Here is a 22,069-nt window from a genome sequence, read left to right as displayed (position 1 = left end):
AAGAGTATCTGGAAGCTACAGCTGGTTCAGAATGCGGCCATGCAGGCAGCCTTGGGCACCCCAAGGACAGTGCATGAAACACCTTTGCTGTGAGAGCTGCATTGGGTGCCAGTTTGCTTCCAGGTCCAATTCAAGGTGTTGGTTATCACCTTTAAAGCCCTACATGGCATGGGTCCAGGTTACCTGAGGGACCGTCTCATCCCCGTTACATCGACCCATCCCACCTGGTCATGCAGAGAGGGCATGTTACGGACCCCATCTGTAAGAGAACTTTGTTTGGTGGGGTCCAGGAAGTGGGCCTTCTCTGCCCTGGAGTTGAGGCAAGCCCCCTCTCTCCTGGCCTTCCAGAAGAAGTTAAAGACCTGGCTCTGCCATCTCACTTGGGGCAGGAAGGGGGGTAGTCAATCGGGGGGGTGGCTAGCGCCTTAAAGTGGTTCCCATGTATTTATGTATCCATGCATCTGAATCAGAACTTTAACTACCATCCTGGATGTTATTTTATATTTTATATTTATCTATTACGTAAGACCTCTTGTTTTTATTGTATTTTAATCTTTTTAACTTTATTGTAAACCGCCCAGAGTCCCTCTTTTGGGGGAGATGCGCAGTAATGAAATTTGATAGATAAATAAATAAGTAAATAATCTTAGCCTCACTCCCTACTTTTGGAAGGGAGTCCCACTGAACTAGAACTGTGTTCTTTAATCAGTTAAAATGGTAACAGAAAGCACAAATAATTCAGATATTTTGTATATTTTTGTCAATTCTATATTAAAAATGCTGAATCAAATAATGTCCTAATGAAAACTATAACTACTATGCCAAAATGTGGTTTGTTTGGCTGTGGCTTAACACACTATACAAACCCAGCCAATGTATTTTTAAATGTAGTTTATGGCATAGTTTATTTTTTGAAACCCAGCCAGTAGTATTTTATTCAGTAAAGATGAGACAAACCAGGATTTAGAGAACAGCATGAACACACCCATTGTCTTTTGCACAAATAAGTGCTTCTTCTAAAATTACCAGTCTTCCTTACCCTGTACTTTTTATTCTTTTTATTCCTTCTATTCACTGACTATCAATCATTTTCAAATGATTGATGTGCTCCTCTGAGCACTCTGACATCAGACCTTTCTGCCTTAGCTTATGAATGCTTTGTCCGATACGCTTCCAGCATTTTCTTTGCTGGACTTACTACGAGCCATTTTGTTGGATTTTGTGTATGAAATGGAGGGTTTGAGGATGGCAGATTTTAGAACCTTGAAGATTCCTGTATTTCTCAAAAGGCACATTTTTGTAGTTTACAAATAGCCAAAAGTTCGGTATAGTATGCACAGTATTTCAAAATGAAGATGATTTCAAAAATATTGCTTTTATGCAAACACAGGTTTAACTGATGTCAAACAATCAAGTGTGTGACTTTGCTACCCTAAAATAAACAAACCCCCAAACAGAAAAAAGAATCTAATTTGTTCAGTGCTTTTGAATTTAATGAACACAGGTGCTTAATCAGTTAAAATTAATTTAAACTATTAAGTGGGCTTCAGCCTACAATGAAACAGTAAAATTTGCTACTGAAGGAATTTGGGAATCCTTGGAAAGGGGTGGTCAGGACTAAATAAACCTCTTCTGATACCCCTGAATTTCTCCGAGTCCGTCTTCATACGGTACCTGAAAATCAAAGAGATTCTTGCGGACATTGCCTTATTTCTATCTGCTAACTTCCGCACAAAGTAAATGAAAAAGGAATAATTCTTAAATCCACCCGAAAGGATAAAAGTAAAAGAGTTTGCGATAGTTTGCGAAGCGTTATTGTGCCAAAACTCCGGCAGTTGTGGCACAAGATGCTCCCTTCCTCATCAAACGCAGCGCCCAACCAGCCCTGAAGAGGGCAACTGGGTTTGTGATACAACTTACAAATCAGCTAACGCAACAACAGCATCCGCGATTGTCTCCGGTATCGATTAGTCTGGCCTGCTACTCTTGCCGCTTTAGGTGCCATCTTTAGGAGGGGCGGCTGAAGGCGGCGAGACGTTTATCTCTTTGCCCGACGTTAGGAGGAGCAGGTCCGTTCAGCTCAAATCGAGCGATTGCTTCTGCCTGTAGCTACCGTGGGTCATGAAAGATGGCGGAGTGTTTTGGCGGCTACGACCGGATTTCTTGTCCCTCAGGATGGCTGGGGCAAACTTGGTGCCTCAGGCGAGTGGGCATGAACGAACAGTGGCTGCTGCTGGAGGATGGGAGCGAGGTGAGAGGGCCAAGGGCTTTTTCTCCCAACGAGGGCGTGAGGGACGAGGGAGGGACGGCGAAAGAGTGAGGGGGAGAAAGAGCCCCCTGCGCCCCCTGGTGGCTGTTTTAGGAAATACACTCGTGAGGTGCTCTGTGCTCGCAGGAACCTGCCAGCTTTTTTTAATTGAGCGGTCCGTGTTGAGGATCGCTGTATGAAAACCCCCCTTGCTGCCTTAAACGAATCCAGTTTTTGGGGCCAGATGAATTACATTCTAGAACTCCCGGCGATAATTTTGAAAAACTCTTGTGACAGACTAATCTCTTTTTGTGACAGTGACTAGTTTGGTACAGTGTACTGAGGGTAAATCAGTGTTTTCAAACTTGGCAACTTCAAGATGTGTGCACTTCAATTCTCAGAATTCTTGAGCCGGCATGTTCCTGAGGAATTCTGGGATTTGAAGTCCACACATCTTGGCCAAGTTTGAAAAACACTGCTGTAGATGTAGTGTCCTTGACCTTAGCAAAACATTTGATAAGGTCTCTCATAATTACAGTGACCACATGCCCTTTATTATAAAGGACATTCTTTTATTTCAGAAAGCTGTCTTTTAGATTTATTTAATTAGCTATTTTCTTGGTTTTGCTCTTGAATTTTCCTTTGTAAAGCAAAGTTATAAACGTAAACAATAACATTTTCTTATCCTTATGAACCTCTTTCAGATTTGCCCCCTTTTTAGGTTTGTCCTTTATTTTTTGCAAGAAAATACAGTCACTGTACTCATAATATCCTTGTGGGCAGGATGGAAAAATGTGGGCTGGATGGTACTGCTGTCCAATGGATTTGCAGATGATGGGAAGCTGCATCCAAAGGGTGTTCACAAATGGTTCTGCCTCATCCTGAAGGGAAATATGAAGTGGGGTTTCCCAGACTAGTGCTGCCCCGTATCTTTATAAATGACCTAGAGGGTGGAATGGTAGGGTGTTTACTGCATGCACATTACACTAAGATAGGAGGATTTGCTAATATCTTACAGGACAAAATCACAATTCGAAATGATCTTGACAGGTTTCATATTCAGCATGACAACAGTAAGGTTCTGCATATTGAAAGACAAATGCATAAGTATAGGAATGGGGGAACCTGGCTTAGTGGTGGTGTGTGAGAAGGATCTAGAAGTCATAGAGGACCATTGGCTGATCATGAGCAGATAGTGAGAGGCAGCAGCTAAAAGGTCCAATGAAATTTTGGACTGTTTTGACAAACATTGTATCCAGATCACAGGAGGTAATACTGTAGTTGTACTCTTCCCTATTTAAACTGCATTTGGGATTTTGACTTCAGTTTTAGGCATCACACTTTGAAAGGGGCATGGGCAAGCTTGGACAGATTCAGAGGAGAGCTATCAGGAAGGTAAACATGCTTTATAATGGAGCTGAGCATGTTTAGCTTGCAGAAGAGAGAAGACTGAGTGGAGATACTGTAGCACTCTGCAAATATATAAAGGATGTCACAGATTGATCTATTTTCTGTTGAAACAAAGAACAGGATAAACTGATTGAAATTAAAAGAAAGAAGATTGAGACTGAATAGCAGGAGAAATTTCTATTAAACAATGAAACTATTTAAAACAGTGATGGACTCCCGTTGCTGGAGATTTTCAAGTAAGTGTTGCATGGCCACTTGCTGGGGATGTTTCACTGGATTCTTACACTGATTAGAGGATTGGACTAAATGGCACATGTGGACCCTTCCAACTCTTAGAGTGTACCAATCTGTGAAGGTATAAAAAAGGAGGAGGGAGAGATTGGAGCGTTATCATCTTGTAGTGAATAGCAATATTTCTGTATTCTTCCATGGTCAATAAAACACATTGTTCGCTGTTCTTTTGAAGCTTTCCTGAGCAAGGGAAGAAGCCAGAACCTTCTTCAATAGGCAAAACATAAAACTGTACAATGATGGCATATTTAACAGGAATTATTTAGGAATTATTTTGTGTTCCTCTTCAGTTAAAACTATTAAGACAGACTACAACAAAAAAAGCATGTTTGTTGTTTATTCGTTCAGTTGCTTCTGACTCTTCGTGACTTCATGGATCAACCCACGCCAGAGCTTCCTGTCAGTTGTCGCCACCCCCAGCTCCCCCAGGGATGAGTCTGTCACCTCTAGAATATCATCCATCCATCTTGCCCTTGGTTGGCCCCTCTTCCTTTTCCCTTTCACTTTCCCTAGCATCAGCATCTTCTCCAGGGTGTCCTGTCTTCTCATTATGTGGCCAATGTACTTCAGTTTTGCCTTTAATATCATTCCCTCAAATGAGCAGTCTGGCTTTATTTCCTGGAGTACGGACTGGTTTGATCTTCTTGCAGTCCAAGGCACTCTCAGAATTTTCCTCCAACACCACAGTTCAAAAGCATCTATCTTCCTTCTCTCAGCCTTCCTTATGATCCAGCTCTCGCAGCCATATGTCACTATGGGGAATACTGTTAATATGTTTTCTACTACAGATTAAGGTTACTATGGTAACTAAGAGTGAAGAGGTTGAATTTAATTGTCCCCTTTTCACGTGTTAATGGTTGCATTGCCTAAGGGAAGAACTTGTCTGGACTTGTTTTAGTTTCAGTTTCCCTTCTGTGTAGGCTTGCAGAGAATATGCAGCTGAGAGAAATCTCTCCTCTCAGCAAACAGGCTTTAAATATGTTTTGCTTTCTGTAAATAAAATTATTTTTATAGAAATGCCTGGTGTGTGACTTTTCTGATCTCTCCTGGGCCAAAGGCTTTCTAGCACTCTGCCAACAAATACCTTTGCTTTAACTATGTGGACCTTTGTTGTCAGTGTGATGTCTCTGCTCTTAACTATTTTATCGAGATTTGTCATTGCTCTCCTCCCAAGAATTAAACGTCTCCTGATTTCCTGACTGCAGTCAGCATCTGCAGTAATCTTCGCACCTAGAAATACAAAGTCTCTCACTGCCTCTACATTTTCTCCCTCTATTTGCCAGTTATCAATCAAGCTGGTTGCCATAATCTTGGTTTTTCTGAAGTTTAACTGCAAGCCAGTTTTTGCACTTTCTTCTTTCACCTTCTTCATGAAGCTCCTCAGTTCCTCCTCGCTTTCAGCCATCAGAGTGGTATCATCTGCATATCTGAGATTGTTAACGTTTCTTCCAGTGATCTTAAAAAGCATAAAGTGCAATAAAAATGGTTTTTTGTTTTTGGTAAACTACAAAAAAAATAAACTGGTGGTAATAGCAAATGAAGCAGAAGCCCAAAGGTTAGGATTGATAGAATGTACTGTAAACTATGATTCTGTAAGTAGTTGTGGCTTTGAAGTATTATTAAACATGAGTAGTTCATGCTCATTATCTTCCTCTATTATATGCGGGTGTTTGAAGAACTGAACTGGTCAAATTACAACAGATTGCAGCTGGGCTGATCTAACTCTGTTGGTAAATAGTATATAGTTCCTTGGGAAAGATATTTTGGGCAATGTTTCTTTGCAGAAGGTGGAAGCTGCTTTGGTTGCACAATGTCACTGTGTGCCGTACACTTGATAGAAATGTAACATTCTGCTGTATAGTACTTCTTCAGTATATTCTTTATATAAGTAAAGAACATTTGTGGAACACTATGAAATCTGGTCTGTGTAGCTACTGAATAAATCAAATATAGTCCTCTGGTGACTCACAACAATACACCGTTTAGGAAGATTCTGCCTTCTTTCCCACCTCAGGAAAGCCTCAAGGGAACAGCAAACAAAGTGTTTCCTTGGTCATGGAAGAATAACTGATTGAGAATGCAAAGGAAGGCTGGATTTCATTTGCCATAATTTGTCTGAATTAAAGTTGGGTCATACTTCATAGAAGAATGCAAAAAGGTGGAGGTAAAAATTCCCTCAAGTCAAGTTTTACTCCTGGTGATTCCATGGACAAGTCCATTTAGTTTCCTTAGTAGCAGTAAGGACATGGTTGGTGTTGCTGCCTTCTGAACTTTTTGGGACTTCCAGAGTTAGTCAGCAGCCTTGGGATTTCTTGGTGGTTTCCCCTTCAAGTACTAATCAAGTAAAGCCTGAGTTCTCTGGAACCCTAGGGTTCTGCAAGAACTTGATGGGGTTCCATGGAAGATTGATTGATTACGTGCCATCAAGTCAGGGTTGATTCTTAGCAATCACATAGGTAGATTTTCTCCATGACATTCTGTCCCTAAACTGGTCCTTCAAGTCTTCCAGTGGTGTACCCATCACCACTGTAACTGAGTCCATCCACCTTACTGCTGATCATCTTTTCTTTCTTTCTTTCTACCTTTCCCAGCATTAGAAGTCTTCTTCAGAGAGCTAGGCCTTCACATCCATGAGAGACTAAGTGCAAAAAAATAAATAAAAAATCACTTGAGTACAGCCAGCTTTTTATCTCTGAACTTTATTTCTTGATCAGAGATTCATGGAATTTTTTTTTTTTGACTAACAGGATCCATGACTTGAAAAAAAATGGAAAACCTTGCTTAATTTGTATCTGTATATGAGGCTAACTTTAATTGCTTATTATAAAATAGCTCTCTTTTTAACAGATTTATTTTCATGTAGGGACAGCCAGTGTTACTTTTGGAGTTATATTGATTATTAAATAATACAGTACTTTTTTGCTGCTTCAGATGAAATATTGGAAATTTGTATGATAGCTTAAGTTGGGTGAGCAACACGTAGACCACTTGGGATACCTCAGCCCCTTTTTTCATGATCCTCAAAGCATCCCCATATTGCTAAAATTCTGATTTTCTATAAAAAGAAGCATTTAGGTTCCACATAGCTCCCCATACCTAGGCAGAACTGAGTATGACTCCTCAACCTCCTGCTAGCCACTCAGCAGGTGGAAATCTCCACATTGTCAGATTTTGCATACTGGCTATGAAGGAACGCAAATTACTGCTTCTTGTGAGATGAACCTGCTTATCTTATTTTACTCAAAATAATTTTATGTGTGTTTTGGTATTCAATTTAGCTAAATCATGTGTTGTTTCTGATGTATCTATGTAATTATCTTACTTTTTAAGTTCTTCTGGTCTATGACTATAATAAATTAAACTAAAAAGATCTGATTTGTAACTGTGTGATTTAATTGGTTTTGTTTTCAGTAAAATATAAATTTTACACGTAACCAATATCTCCGAGCAAAAAGACTGAAAATCTGCTCAGTTTGGTGATATAATTGCATTACTAGCCATGTCCCCTGTGACCTTGGAGGATATATTTTTTAAATTAAATGAAAAAGTCCCATATGCTGCAAAAAGGTTGTCCACTTCTGGTTTAAAGTAATGCATTAGATTACAGTTTAAAACACAAGTTGTCTGTTTGTTTGTTTAGGTAACTATAGGTCGAGGAGCTGGTGTCACTTACCAGCTGATATCAAGATCCTGTCCACTGATGATCTCTCGGAACCATTGTGTTTTCAAGCAAAATGCCGATGGTCAGTGGACCGTGATGGATAACAAGGTAAACTAATAAGGCAAATTGAAAGATGTTGAATGTGGAAACCAGTTTGGAAATATGACCTGGAAAGCCATAAGGTTTAATGATAGAAATATATATTTATTTTGTAGACAGTTTTTGGAAACGAAGCAATTTTTGGAAGCTAGCCTGCTATAATAGAAAAACCAGTCTCATCCAGAATGCAGGATTATTTTGTTTTATAGTATACTTTAAATTTATCATCTGGAGCAGTGGTGGGCACAATGATAATGGGCATTTCAAGTTTCATCAGCCTTAGCTAGTATGGCCAGTGGTAAGAGATTCTGGCAACTGAAGTCTGTTAACCCCTGGAGGGCCATCCATTGCTCACTTCTTAGCTGAAGAATTGATGAGGATATTTAATGGTCAATAGCTAAAGGTTGATGTGAATGGAAGGCCTTCCTTCACTTCATTTCTCTGGTTAGTTGGGTAATGTCCCCCAGCCTGACACATGATTCATTTAATGTTGTTCAGGAAATCCCTGTTGTCTTTAAGGCTTTGGGGAGCAATGCAAGGTGCTGCAGGAGGGAAATGGAAAGGTCCAATGCACAAGAGATAATACCTACCATATATCATGTATTATCTAGCATAATCCTTTAAACTAACCTGAATAAGTCAGCAGTTTTTCCCACCTCAGGGTCTGGGCATTCTGATATGGATACCTTCACACTCGCTCCAGAGGCAGGGATAGAAAGACCAGATGTTGGTTCCTGTGGAAGGAGATAGCTCTCTTCAGGCCATGTTCAGGCCCTGTGTTGCCTCAGAGATCACATTTGGCTGAGGGCTCTGCTAACCATTTGCATGTCCAGGACCATCTCAATAACAGATCTGCTGTTTACTTTTCCTTTCTTTTATTTTGCTTGGCTTTCACCTAGCTTTTGGGGAACCCCTAAGCACCAGTCAAATGACAAGGAAAGGATGGACAGGAGTCTGATGATGGGGGTGAACAAGGAGTTTGGTCTCTAACCATGAAGCATTGTACACCCTCAGTACGCTGTTCATTCCCTTTGATAGGGGACAGCTAATGCAGCGGTTCCTGCACTGCCAGCTAGGAACCTTAGACCTCTTATAGCTGCTGGAGGTCTCATCACTGCTCCTTTGGGAAGCCTGATGGTGTAGGCATTGTAGGAAACAGAAGCCAGTGGCACTAGGCACCCAATTCCCCACTGCCCTTCAACAAATTGGTAATATTCCAGCTTTTCCTTGCATATCCAGGTGGTATCTCCTGAAGGCCAGTTATTTTCATTTCCCCAGAGTCCCAAGGGAAAGGAAGTGGGGCTTCTAATTGGGCTGTGGTTCTAATGGAGTAGACTTACCCATTATAGGTACTCCTCACTTATCAACAGTAATTGGGACTGGAAACTCGGTCGCTAAGTAATGTCGTAAGGCACGATGTCACATGACCGCACCGACTTACAATGTGAGTTCTGGCAGTCCTAGTTGCTATTGTTAGGCAAATCCTGCACGGCTGCAGCATCCCACAGTCATGTGATCGCTATTTGCGACCTCCTGCTGGCTTCCCCATTGACTGCATGTCGGAAGTTGGCAGTGAAGGTCGCAAATAGTGATCATGTGACTGCAACGTCATAATTGTGAGCCAGTTGCCCAGTGCCCAAATTGCAATCACGTGACCTCAGGGATGCTGCAATGGCTGCAATTATGAGGACCCATCATAAGTACCCCTTGTTCAGCACCATCATAACTTTGAATGGTTGCTGAATGAGTGGACATTAAATGAGGACTACCTGTACAGGAGGAACAGGAAAGGCATAAAGTCAGACCCAATCAGAAAGAAAGGAAGATGAGTTGTTCAGGAGAGGACCAGCAGCCAATCCCTGAATCCACCATTCTATTCCTATGATGTGGAGTTTTCCTGTATACCATTAATTGTATTATAGGTTGCCTGGGCACTTTGACATCTAGAATAAGTATTCTATAATCTTTTTTAAGATTTATAAAATACAGAATGAAATTTTTAAGAGATTGTTTTGCTAGCCATTTCAAAGCAGTCTCTGTAACTGTGGTGTAATACTAGACAGAAGTCACTTCTACATGGCCAAAGCACCACATGTATAGAATCAAATTTGTAAACGAACTATTTTGTCTTGCAGTGGAGATGCACTGCATTCCTCTTGACGCCACAGTCATTTGAGTGAGAGTGTTCCAATATGATTTGCTTGACCAAGTAGCGAAGATTCCCAAGAAGTCTAAAGCATTACCTGTTAGAAACTCTCACATTATGTTGTTTGAACTGGATGCTAGAAGTTTTTGTGATTTTAATCATGGTAGCAGATTTCTGTTTGGCCACTTTCGCATCTAGCAGGGGTGTGCAGGAGATTGGTAAAGAGTATTGTAAAGGACTTGCATCTGGTTCTTAATTAGCTAATTAGAGGCCAGGCTAAATAAATAAATTATTTACATTCATGTCTTAACAGCCATATTAAATCTGCTTATCCACTGGATCACTTTTAGTTTGGATCATTATTTAAAAAATGCCAGTTCTTTTTTCTTCAGCTTTTTGTCTGTATTTTTTTCCCATAAACTTTGCATAGCTCTCCTTTTTAAAAAATATTTTTTTAAAAAATTTCTACAGAGTCTAAATGGTGTCTGGCTGAACTGTGAACGCATTGACCCTTCAAGGGCCTATATTTTACACGAGGGGGACTTTATCCAGTTAGGAGTGCCTTTAAGACACAGAGAAACTGCTGAGTATGAGTATACACTAATAAAGGAAGAATGGAAGATAATTAGTCCATTTTTAGCACTGAAAAATGACCAGCTGACAGAGAAAATAAAGGACCTCAGGGCTAAACGTAAAATTAACTTGGAGGAATCAGAGACATCTGGAGCAGAAGGGCCTTCCCATTCTAGATCCAAGAGAGATCGAGTATCTCCTGATAATGACTCTCTGGGGAAATCTCAGGAAGGCAGTACAGAACTGTCTAAACAATCAACAGAAAACTTGGATATAGTGCTACTTCCATCAAAACCAAGCAAGAAAGAGAAGAAGAAAAACCACTGTAACTCTGTTCAGCCTGATCAAGTATTTCTCATCTCTAAGGAACAAAAACCCCCAAGTCTGGCACAGTCTTGGAACGGTTTGGAACGAATAAGGAAAACTCTGGAAGGCATGACAAAGCTCAAAGCCAAGATGCTGGAGAAGCAGACAGCAGTCTTGACTGTAAGACAAAAACCCAAATGTGCTCCAAAAGAGATCCAAGTGTTGGAGCAGGAGTTACAAGAACTGCAGGAACAGATATGTACTGAGGAGCAGCAGCAGCAGCAGCAAGTAGAACAATTAGAGAAAACTTTCTCAGAGAAACCAGAGGTAGGTATAATCGAGATAAAACAACTTTCATTTGTCTTTTAAAATAGCCAAGCTTTCTAGATGAACCTAAACTAAAGGTGGCCACTGCAATGTCCTTGCACAGCTTGGAAAATACCAACATTTGGGGGTAAAGTGTTATTTAAATAATGGTAACATTTGTGGGCTTTTGGAGAAAGGTAATTTTTTGGAGGCTTAGTTACATTTTATTTAATTTTAACTTTTTTTAAGCCTTGTTTATTTTTATGCCTAACCTGCTGTCTTTTGTAGTGCAGTCCAGCACTTCATTCAAAGAAACAGTACATCCTTTGGCCTCCTAAAAGATGACCATCCCTAACCTGAATGACCAGATGAGGGAAAGGTCAGCCTTTTTACTATTGACAAAGCTTCTCAGAGCACCTTATCTTTAGCTGTAGGCACCATCACACAATTTCAGCGGTCCCTCCTCTCTTCACAGAACCTGAAAATATGAAAGGTTTCCTTTCTGTATAGGTTTTGAAAATCTCAGTCTTTGGTGATATGGTGATCCTCGGAAATTCAAGTATTCTGATTTTTTAAAAATGGAATTTGAGGGACTAATTGTACCATTGGGAAATGATGTTGTAGTTTGTTGAGTTTTTTTTCCAGGAATCAGACAGCATAATAAGTGTTTATAATATATTTTTAATTACAAAAAACCCTTTTAAGCTAAAAGAGTAATCTCATTTGATGAAAAATACCTCAATATTCATGGAATAGATATTCTGACTACTGGCTCTAGTTCTCCAGAGTAGTTGTAACTGTTATTCTTTGGGGACGATATTTTGTAACATATTTTAACTTTCATGTTTTCAATAAACAACAACACTTTTTAAAAACACTTTTGGAAAAATTAACACATATTAATATAGAAAAACTCAATATATTTTTTTTTCTTCCAGCATGATAAAAACTTGCTGCTTCACTGCACTGTCTGTTTCTTTAAATTTGTTCTTTGGTGGATGGAAGACAGAGATAGCCCTAGAAGAGAAAAAAAGAGCATTCATCATAGATGCATTCATGTTAAAAGTATAATGTTTAGCAGGATGTACCTTTGATTGGCAAAAATGAAGATAATTTTTTTCAGGATTTTTTTTTATTTTAAAGTTTCCATTTTTACAACCAGCAGTTGTCCTCTGTTGTATTTTCTAAGTGTGTGAAGGAAAATCTTCTTAGCACATGATATCCAGCATACTGACATTCTTGACTTTTTATTTCCTTTCTGGTCATAATTCATATCCTGTTATTATATAGGGACCAAATGAAGAACATGGAGAAGAAAGACTGAAGGACCAACTAACTCAGGTCCTAGTACAGGTAACTTAAGATAGTTTTATGTTTTTATCACTTAAAAGAGAGAGCTTAGTTGTTAGTTTCATAGAAGTGTCTTTATTTCCCCCTAGAATTGGTTTTGTTCTGCTCTATTTTATGTTGTTTTTCCCCTCTAATTTCATTCAGGATTTTACTTTCTTTGTGGCCAGTTCCATCTTTTTCCTGAGCCAATCTAGCTGGCTTTGGCATTTCTGTGCTATTTGTATTCTTTTTATATGAATACTTTTATATAAATAAGGCAAAAAAAATGTTTTATCTCCATCTCATTGTTATAGGCCTTACCTTGTTAAAAAGCCCAGTTAAAAACCTTTGTTTTGCCACAGATTCAGTTGTTAAGTTATGGTCACTTGTAGTTTCTCTAGGCAAGGACTGCAGCTTATTTAGCTGCTCTGTAGTTACAGCTGGAGCTGCTTCATCCTCCTGATGTCCAGGCAAATTTTCTTGCTAGTTCCTGATATCTATTATTCTCTGTCAACAGTTTTAAAGGATTCTATGTACTTAGCAGGCCTGACTGTCAACAAATTGTCAGTTTTCAATTGTTTTGACAGTCTGTCTGATGCTTGTCCAGAATTCATCCTGTCTTATTTTCTATATTCGTGTTTATTTACCATCTCTGTGTTGCCTCCAGTTGGTTTCTTATCAAGTCTGTTTTTCCTGAAGTTTTATAATTCAGAGATACTGAGATGTGACCACTGACAAATTACTAGGATATTAGTTCTGTATCTTGATATTTATTTATTTATTTATCAAATTTCATCACTGCCCATTTCCCTCAAAAGAGGGACTCTGGGTAGTTTACAGTGAAGCTAAAAAGAGATTAAAATACAATAAAAACAAGATATCTTAAATATAAATATAAAATAGCATCCAGGATGGCAATATTAAAAGTTCTGATTTAAATTCATAAAAACACAGGACCTACTTTAAGGCCCTAGCCACCCCCAGAATTGACTACCCCCCTTCCCACCCCAAGCGAGATGGCAGAGCCAGGTCTTTAACCCTTTCTAGAAGTCCAGGAGAGAGGGGGCCTGCCTCACCTCTGGGGGAAGAGTGTTCCACAGGGTGGGGGCCACAGCAGAGAAGCTATTACAGCATTGGCTTCTGCTATGAGATAAATAGCCATTATCTCATATTCTTTATATTGTGGGAAATAATTGCCAAACATTATTGCAATGACATAGCTAAATACATTATCTAAGTGTACATCATATGGCCACTTTGAATATTCAGTACTTGTTTTCAGGGAATTGTTCTGGCTGACAATATCGATTTTATTTATTAATCTTTTAACATCATTTTACACTACCCTTCAGCCACCAAGAGTCCCAGAAATTTAATGCCAGAACAATAACAACTCATTAATTTTTTTAAAAAAAATCAGAGTTCTTAAATAAAGAAGAACTTTATTTAAATAAGTTCTTTAAAAAGAAGTGGTGCTAATGATGGTTATTTGCCTTGCTTGCTGCTGCTTCCTTTTCTCCTTTAGGGTGATTGGTTTCAGTGGGGTTTTATGAGGGTGGGAGGGGCTTAGTCCAAGCTGATGAAGCAGCAGCAGGAGGAGATAGCAATGAAGACAATTTGGTTAAGTACTGAATGTATGTATTCTCTTAATATATAGGTGTGTATCTGTGTTATAGATAACTCATACAGCAGCATCTGCAGGGGTGGGGGCAAGGAGGGCAGAATGATGAAAGCAATGTTGTGATGTAGGACCTAGCCCTTTTGTGTGTGTCTTGTGATGTTGCATGCATATAGAAAAGGGGTGGAGTTTGGAGCACAACACCGTAATGCTGTTTTCATCGTTTTGTCTGTGAGTGTATTTTTACCGTTAATAGCTCTTTGTTATTATAAGCTTCTACTTTTAGTGTTCATTTTAACATGATTAGTGGAAGCTGAACAGTTTGATAATCATCCATACATGAATATTTGTACATTTTATGGAACACAGCAATTCAGAAGAATTGCATTTTTGTGCTAACCAGCTTCAGAGATGTTAATCTGAATGCAGCATATGAAATTATTTTGCTGATATTGTTTTTGTTTGCTTCTAATTTTTAGCATCAAGCTCTGATGGAAGAACTGAAGCGTAGTAAGAAAGATTTTGAAGAAATAATTAAAGCCAAGGATAGGGAATTGAAAGAAACCAAGGTATGAATAGACTCTAGACAAACTGGGAAAAAAGGATAGTGCAGACATTCTACAAATCCTCTCTTTTAAGTGGCTATATAGTTTCTTAAGGAAGCCCCTGTCTTCCTTTCCACAGATACAGCACAAACTGCCTTCATTTTTCCTTTTTTACTTTTAATATATAGTTAAGTGGATGAAAAAGCAATATTCCCTGGCCTGTGGAACATCTTGCCCCCTGAGGTGTGGCTGGCCCCAACTCTTCTGGCCTTCAGGAAGAGTGTCAAGACCTGGCTCTGCCAACTAGCTTGGGAATCCAAGAGCAATGGATTGGTGGCTTAAAGATGCTCTCTCCGCCTTTTCGTTTCCTTCTTCTATCTTCTATTTTTTGTACTTTTTCTATTTTTATAATGGTTTTATAACTTTTATTTGTAAGCTGCCCAGAGTTACTTTTATAGTGAGATGGGCAGTGTATAAATTTAATAATAAATAAAATTACCTAATTAACCATATAGGCAAAATCTGTATTTCTGAGTACAGGGTAAAGTGTCAATTTTCACTTTATGAAGTATGTTTTCCGTTTCCTAGCTTCGACAATTTCCTACCTAGTGTTTTTCTGTTCTGTCTTGGCTGTAGGAGGAGAAGGAGAAAGCAAGAGCACAAAAAGAGGAGGCACTGAGTCAGATGAACGATGTATTAGAGAACGAGCTGCAGTGTACAATTTGCTCTGAACACTTTATTGAGGTAAAATAAATACTGTGGTTTTGTTTAATGGAGAAAAATTCAGAGTAAAGTATAGGTCTGTTCTGTGTACCTTCTTGAAAAGTGTGGGGAAGACAGTAAAGCTTAAAAAAATTAAGATGCAAGAGAGAAATAAAAGATTTAAAAAAGAATATAGAATAGAATTGCAGGAGCATATCGAATCAACTTATTTAGCAACAGTCAATGAAGAAGTCAATTTAGGCAAAGATTAGAGTATTAGATAGAAGTAGATAACATTTGCATGAGAAGCCACCCTTTGCCTTCCCCCATTTTTCTAGGTTGGACAGATGGATACTTGTGAAACTGTGTTTTCAGGGGATGGCATACAAATTATTGAATCTCCATGTCCCACCTGCTTCCCCCTCTGGTAATCTTACTTACCTGTATAACCCTTCTAGGTGCTGTTCTTTTGGGCTTTTAATGACTTGCCTGAGATACCTGTTTTTCCCTCATTATTAACTATTTTGTTTTTTTTTTCAAGTTGAGAGAGGAATGTGTGGGACATAATAGCTGTCATGTAAAAGACAAGGTAGAATTGTTTAGAGTTGTTCCAGAAAACAGGACAAGAAATAGTGGGTTTAAATTTTAAAAAGGGTAAATTTTGGTTGAACATCAAAAATAATTTCTTAATGGTAAGAACCATTAGGGTCAGACTACCTTGGGAAGTGGTGGACTCTACTGGAAGTGTTGGGACAGAGGCTGGATGTTATCTGTCAGAGATGCTGTAGTAGTTCTTGTACTGGGCAAGGGATTAGACTAAATGATTTCCAAGGTTCTTTCCAACCTTCACATTTTATGATTTAGAACTCAATATATTAATATCTAATCTTTGGGCCTGATTGATAAGAGAGCAGCAGCAGTTCAAACCTGACCTGTGTGAGGTGCAACACACAAATAGCATCTCAGTCAGGAGCCTGTCCACTGACTTCTGCCACAGGACTGGTCTCAAGGGCAGGCCCACCTTGAGTGTCATCCAATGCAAGGAAGTAAGTTCAAGTTAGACATCAGGAGGTACTTCCTGATGGTATAAAGTGTAAGCCACTGGAAGTGGCTCCAAACAGTGTACTGAGTTCTGCTTTACTGGAGGTTTTCAGACAGAGGCTGTTGCCCTTTTGGAAAGCCCTTGAGATCTGTCTGTTTTCCCAGGCATGGAGACCAGGAGGTTAGCCAAGCCCAGGTGGGTTGGTGGTTGGTCTTCTCGGATGCCATATTATGTTTCTTTTATTTTTGATTATTGTTTTTATCTTGTTGATTATATATTGTTTTAATTTGTTAGCCACCTGGAGTTATATTTGTCAGAGGGGTGGCCATTTATTTATTCCATCTATATAGCTGCCCATCTAATTTTTATGTGACTCTAGGTGGCTTACAATAAAACAAATAAAAGACATAAAATATACAGTATAAAAACAAAAATAAAAACACATAGCAGCCAGGCATAATCTAATCTATCATAGACACAACCCAGAGACGGGCTCTAACCCATGCCCAGGGCCCCAGGCTTGGGCACAAAGCCAAGTTTCCAAGGCCTTACGAAAGGCCAACAGGGACAGGGCTAATCTAATGTCAGGGGGGATGATGTTCCAAAGGGCGGGTGCTACAGCAGAAAAGGCTGTCCTTGTGGGCCCCTCCAGCTAAAACTCCCTAGCTGACAGTGCCCGGAGCATGCCCTTCCTGCCAGATTGGGTAGGATGTGTAGAAACAATTGGGGAGTGATGATTTCATAGGTAACCCAGTCCTAAGCCATGAAGGGATTTAAAGGTGACAACCAGCACCTTGAATTGCACCTAGAAACACACCAAAAGCCAATGTAGCTTGCAGAGCAGTGGTGTCACATATGCCAAGTAACTGGCACCAGTAACAGCCCACACTGCCGCATTTTGCACCAGTTGAAGCTTCTGAATACTCTTCAAGGGCAGCCCCATGTAAAGCACATTGCAGTCGTCTAATCTGGAGGTCACAAGGGCATGAATGACCGTGAGCAGGGCCCCCCAGTCCAAGAATGGGTGCAACTGACATACAGCCCTAAGCTATGCAAAGGCTCTCCTGGCCATGGCTGCCACCTGCTTTTTGATCAGGAGCTGCGAGTCCAGGAGGACCCCCAGATTGCGCACCGGTTCTGCCTGGGCAGTACTATCCCATCCAAAGCCAAAGATGGAAGATCCCTGCAACCAGGAGGTCCAAAAACTCAGAGCCACTAGGTCTTGCTTGGGTTGAGGTGAAGCCTGTGGCACCTTATCCAGGCCCCCACTGCCTCCAGAACCTCTCAGGATACAGATTAACTAAAACAAAATTGTTTTAACGCTATCTGATACTGTTTTTAATTTTTTTATTTTTATTTGAAGTTTTGTTTTTTCTTCCTTGAAATTTCTGTGAACAATGCAAAATATAAATCCTATTATAGACAGTGTAAGAAATTTAGCAAAATCTGTTATACTGCACAGTGGACAGATATGCACAGAATAGCATTGGAGAGTGCTGGGTTTATATTTAACTATTCTCTTTTATAAGATTAATTCTTCCTCCAAATAAACTTTATGATGAGCAAGAGAGGACCTTCTGTAAAGTGGCCCTTGACTTGCCTTTTGTTTTATAGGCTGTCACTCTAAATTGTGCACATAGCTTCTGCTCATATTGCATTGATGAATGGATGAAGCGTAAGCTGGAGTGTCCAATATGTAGAGGGACAATATTATCCAAGACACGGTCACTAGTTCTGGACAACTGCATTGACAGGATGGTAGAAAACGTGGATGCTGAGACAAAGCACCGTCGTCTGTCCCTCATCCAAGAGCGAAAAGGTGAGAGGTGGGTCCTCCATTCCTAGGACTCTGAGCATTTTTGTCAGCTGCTTATTTTGGGAAGTAATGTAGAAATGTATCAATAGCAAGGTTAATGCACTTCTATAACTTGATTATTTCTGTTCATGATGAAATCTCTATTTACATTTCTACTATATTTTCAGGATTGAATTGTGCTTTGAAATTTGAAAAGAGAACCACACAACAAGTTTGCCAGATATTTTACAACTTGTACAGTTGCATAACTTCCTAGAAATCTTAAGAAAAGTATGAGATAGGTTAGCGCCTGTTTAATCTATATCATTTAATACCAGCATGTATTTATTTGCTTATTTGCTTATTTATTTATTTATTTATTTATGTGTTATATATGTATTATATTTGTATCAGAGAGAACCATGGTCTTCCATTACAAGCACTGACCAGATACAGGCCTGCTTTGCTTCAGTAAAGTTTCTGCTTGGGCTTCAAAGTAAACCAGGTCCTCAGGATCAGCTGATTTAAGTATAATGTTGCAAGTAAAGAAAGGATGTCTATTGAGGAATCTAGATTCCAGCTAAGATTTACTGGTCTCTCTATATTGCTCCACTTTTCTTTTGATATACAGTGATAAGGGGGAAGCACCTTTTTGTAATAATTGATCTCTCCCCTTTCTTAATATTGTCCTTGGAACAGTTGTGCCATTAAGTAGGATACATATATAAAGGAGGCTCTTTCTTACATTTGTGGAAATTCATTCCAAAATGTCCTAAGAAGTGAGCAACAATAATTACTCTTGAAAGACTATGAACCGCTTCTTTAGGTAGCACAGTAGTTTGCAGATTCTGTGTTCAGAAGAAATTAAACAGATCAGTATAGGGCAGTGAAGCCCAACCTAATGTCTGAGGACCATTCACTGTTTGTGAGATTACTGGATATGGTCCCTGATGTAGGTGCTAGAATAAATAGTACATTGCCTGAAATGTTTAAAATCTTAGGGAATTCCCAAATCTGACAAGACTTAACATAACTTTTATGAAACAAAGATGGTTCTCATAATTTTCTTGTCTTGGGTTACAGCAGAGTTTTTGAACTGTGTTCTGGTTGTCCTTGTGCATTAAAAAAAACCAAAACCTCTCCCTCTTCCAAAAATTCTTGATCAGACATTACCAGTTTAGCCCAGTGCAGCAAAACCAGCAAAAATGTTGTGGAACCTTAAATACTGATACATTTATTTTGATATGAACTTTTATCAGCTATAGGTAATAAAATATTAAAATTAGACTAAACCTACATGTATCTGCATAGAAACATGATACCTGTATATATCTAAATAAGTTTATTCATGAGATTTATGGATTTCTACTCTGTTATGTCTGTATCTGGCTTGAAATCATGGTAGGGGTAGGGCCCATCTCATCCTCCACATCTATCTGCCCGTGACTAAAGCTATCTGTGAAAGTTCCCGGTATTTCTACCACATTGATTTAAGACAGCTGATGGTGAAATGGCCTTGTGCAAGTCATTTTTGTACTGTAATCTTGTGATTGAGATTTATTTGAAATAAATGTATTTACATTATAGATAACCTTTGTATGTGAAGGTGTCTGTGGACCAGCCTAAATCATACAAACACTGTATAAACTAATCACTGTATTTTTGTGTGTTTAATTGCAGGAAAGCAGGTTGTTCCGCCAGGCCCAGCATCAGACAGTGAGAGCAGTAGTCTTACCTCTTCTTCAGACAGTGAGAGCAGTAGTCTTACCTCAACGTTAGATAGTGAGAGCAGCAGCCTTCCATCTATGCATTCCCTTAGTAGCACTTTCACAAGCAGCTCTGAAAGTGATGATTATGAGGGTGACTCTGATAGCCCCCATATCATATGAAGCATCTGCTCTGAACTTGTGCAGCCTTTTGGAGTCCCCTCAGGGGTGGTTTCTATGGGGGGAAAAGGGGTATTTGGAACAATGAAGATGTAGAACTTTAAATTGTGGATTAAAGGGGCTTTGCAGAATCCTGTTCTTCTCTTTGTTGCATATATGGTATCTTTATCTCCAAAACTCCAAATTTTCAATTATATGACTCATTTATCACACTGGACTCATGGTGATTAAGCCTTGTCTGTTCTAGCTATGAAAACTAGGGCTATGCAAGCCTATTTGAAAGAGATGCTTCACAACGTAAGGGAATGTGTATGAAGCACTTTGGTTCGAATCAATTACGCTGCTACATACTTTTTCCAAATTCATGCAGCTGTTTCATCTGCTTGGTCTGTTTACACATGTTTCTTTTCTCCACTCAAGTGAAAATAGCAGGAGCAGCTTCCAGAGCAGAAGCGTGAACTTGGAAAAACACAGCCGTTTATTGATTAGAAGAGAAGTGCTTCATACATGCTTCTGTATGTTATGAAGCAGGCTTTCCAAGGGCAAACAAAAAGTGTGGGTGAGAGTGCACAAGCTTAAATATCATAATCTTGAATTTTCTCTCAGTAACTTTAACAATGATAGTTGATCAACTGAAATGTATACTATGATATGTTATTTGTGACAGCAGTTTATACATATCTGATGAGTTCATAAGGAGAATAAGAATGGTAGCCTCAGTTACAACTTTAAAATATGGTGAAGTTAATTGTTAAAGTCAACAGGATCTGTACTATGTTTCTCATAAAAAGATCAAAAACAGTTTCCTCCATTTCTGTTGCCAGAATAGAACAATATTAATCAAAACCAAAGCAGGTCATTGTGGGAGGGGGAGATAACTACTCTAGCTGCTGAACAGACTAAAGTGAAGAAAACCAACTGGAAAAGCAGAGTAAAGAAGGTGCATCTCTGAACAAATGGAAGATGACACACACGTACCAGTATTCCAGACTTTTACTGGCATAAGTGTACAACATCCAAGTTCCAGTTTATGAGGCTTTGCATTCAAACTGTCAAGCAACTGACTAGGCCTTCTTTTGTTTTTCTTGGTATTACTTGAAGAGGTTGGTTTATTTATTTATTGACAAGGTGCAAGATATAAAAAGAAATAATATTTTATTTCTCTGTGCATTTTTGGACAGTCAATTCAGTATATTTTGGCTTTTACAAGAATGATTAATTTCACACTCTAATAACTGGACTTTGCAAAAGTACTATAAATGTTAAGTATCATTACAAGTAATTGTAAGCAGCCGTATTAGTTGTTATCAATACATTACTGCAGCAGGAGTCATATATTGCAGACTACTCAGCCCAGAAGTTACTGGTGGTATAGGTACAGCCATGTGAAAAAGAAAATACAACCCACTGGAATTTTTGACTTTTTCAACATACAGATATGTGATGTTCATTTTAACAATATTGATAGATAAAGTAAGTATACCCCTACATTTATCACTACCGCAAATACCTAAAATTAGAATCAGATGCAAATGATTGGAACATCATTAGAGAAGATCTGGGAGGAACCTGGCTTATTTAAACCTCAGATATTTAGTTTCATTTGTTCTATCTCACTGATAGCATAAGGTGAGATGATAGTGTTCTGAAGGGAGCCATGTGGAAGAGATGCTGGGTCCAAAAGGACCCAGCCAAGGCAGCCAGGTGTTGAAAAAGGCAAAGGTAGGTGTGGGGGAACACTGGGAGAGGAGGCAGCTGGGTGAAGGAATGCAGGCTGGGGAGGGTGGAGCTTGCTATTGGCCTCGCGCCCATGCAGGTGGGACAGGATGGGATGCCTCGCACTGCATAGGTGGGCTTCCTGCCCCCAAGGCAGGTTGCAGGGCTTCCAAAAGGGCAGAGATGGGGGAGAGATAAGTGGGGGGAGATGGGGGAGTTGAAGGCAGTGTTTGGGGCTGGGAGGAACCAAGCCTGGAATGGCTTGGATTGGAGTGGGTGCTCAGGCTAATGGTAAAATTCACTTAACAATGGCAAGAGGAATTGCTAGGATTGCCATTGCGAAGCGATGTCATCTTGCTTTACAATCACATGGCTTAGTGATGGAAATTCCAGGCT

At 39.4% G+C, this 22,069-nt stretch overlaps 1 protein-coding gene across 2 annotated transcripts; it reads left to right on the top strand.

Moving 5' to 3' along the window:
- The first annotated feature begins 2,119 nt into the window (after positions 1 to 2,119).
- Positions 2,120 to 20,088, top strand: RNF8 (ring finger protein 8). Of its 2 annotated transcripts, none has more exons than XM_063304886.1 (8): positions 2,120 to 2,251; positions 7,590 to 7,718; positions 10,327 to 11,061; positions 12,331 to 12,393; positions 14,467 to 14,556; positions 15,169 to 15,276; positions 17,891 to 18,095; positions 19,752 to 20,088. In XM_063304886.1, the coding sequence occupies exons 1-8, from the start codon at positions 2,129 to 2,131 to the stop codon at positions 19,958 to 19,960; spliced, it is 1,662 nt and encodes a 553-aa protein (XP_063160956.1). In that variant the 5' UTR covers positions 2,120 to 2,128; the 3' UTR covers positions 19,961 to 20,088. The 2 variants fall into 2 exon arrangements, with proteins under 2 accessions (XP_063160956.1, XP_063160965.1); XM_063304895.1 differs by having other exon boundaries at positions 17,891 to 18,102; positions 19,752 to 19,922.
- The last annotated feature ends 1,981 nt before the right edge of the window (positions 20,089 to 22,069 follow it).

Source organism: Candoia aspera, chromosome 1, assembly GCF_035149785.1.
Source record: "Candoia aspera isolate rCanAsp1 chromosome 1, rCanAsp1.hap2, whole genome shotgun sequence".
NCBI lineage: Eukaryota > Metazoa > Chordata > Lepidosauria > Squamata > Boidae > Candoia > Candoia aspera.
The sequence above is the reverse complement of the archived record's forward strand: the minus strand, read 5'-3'. Positions and strand labels throughout refer to the sequence as shown.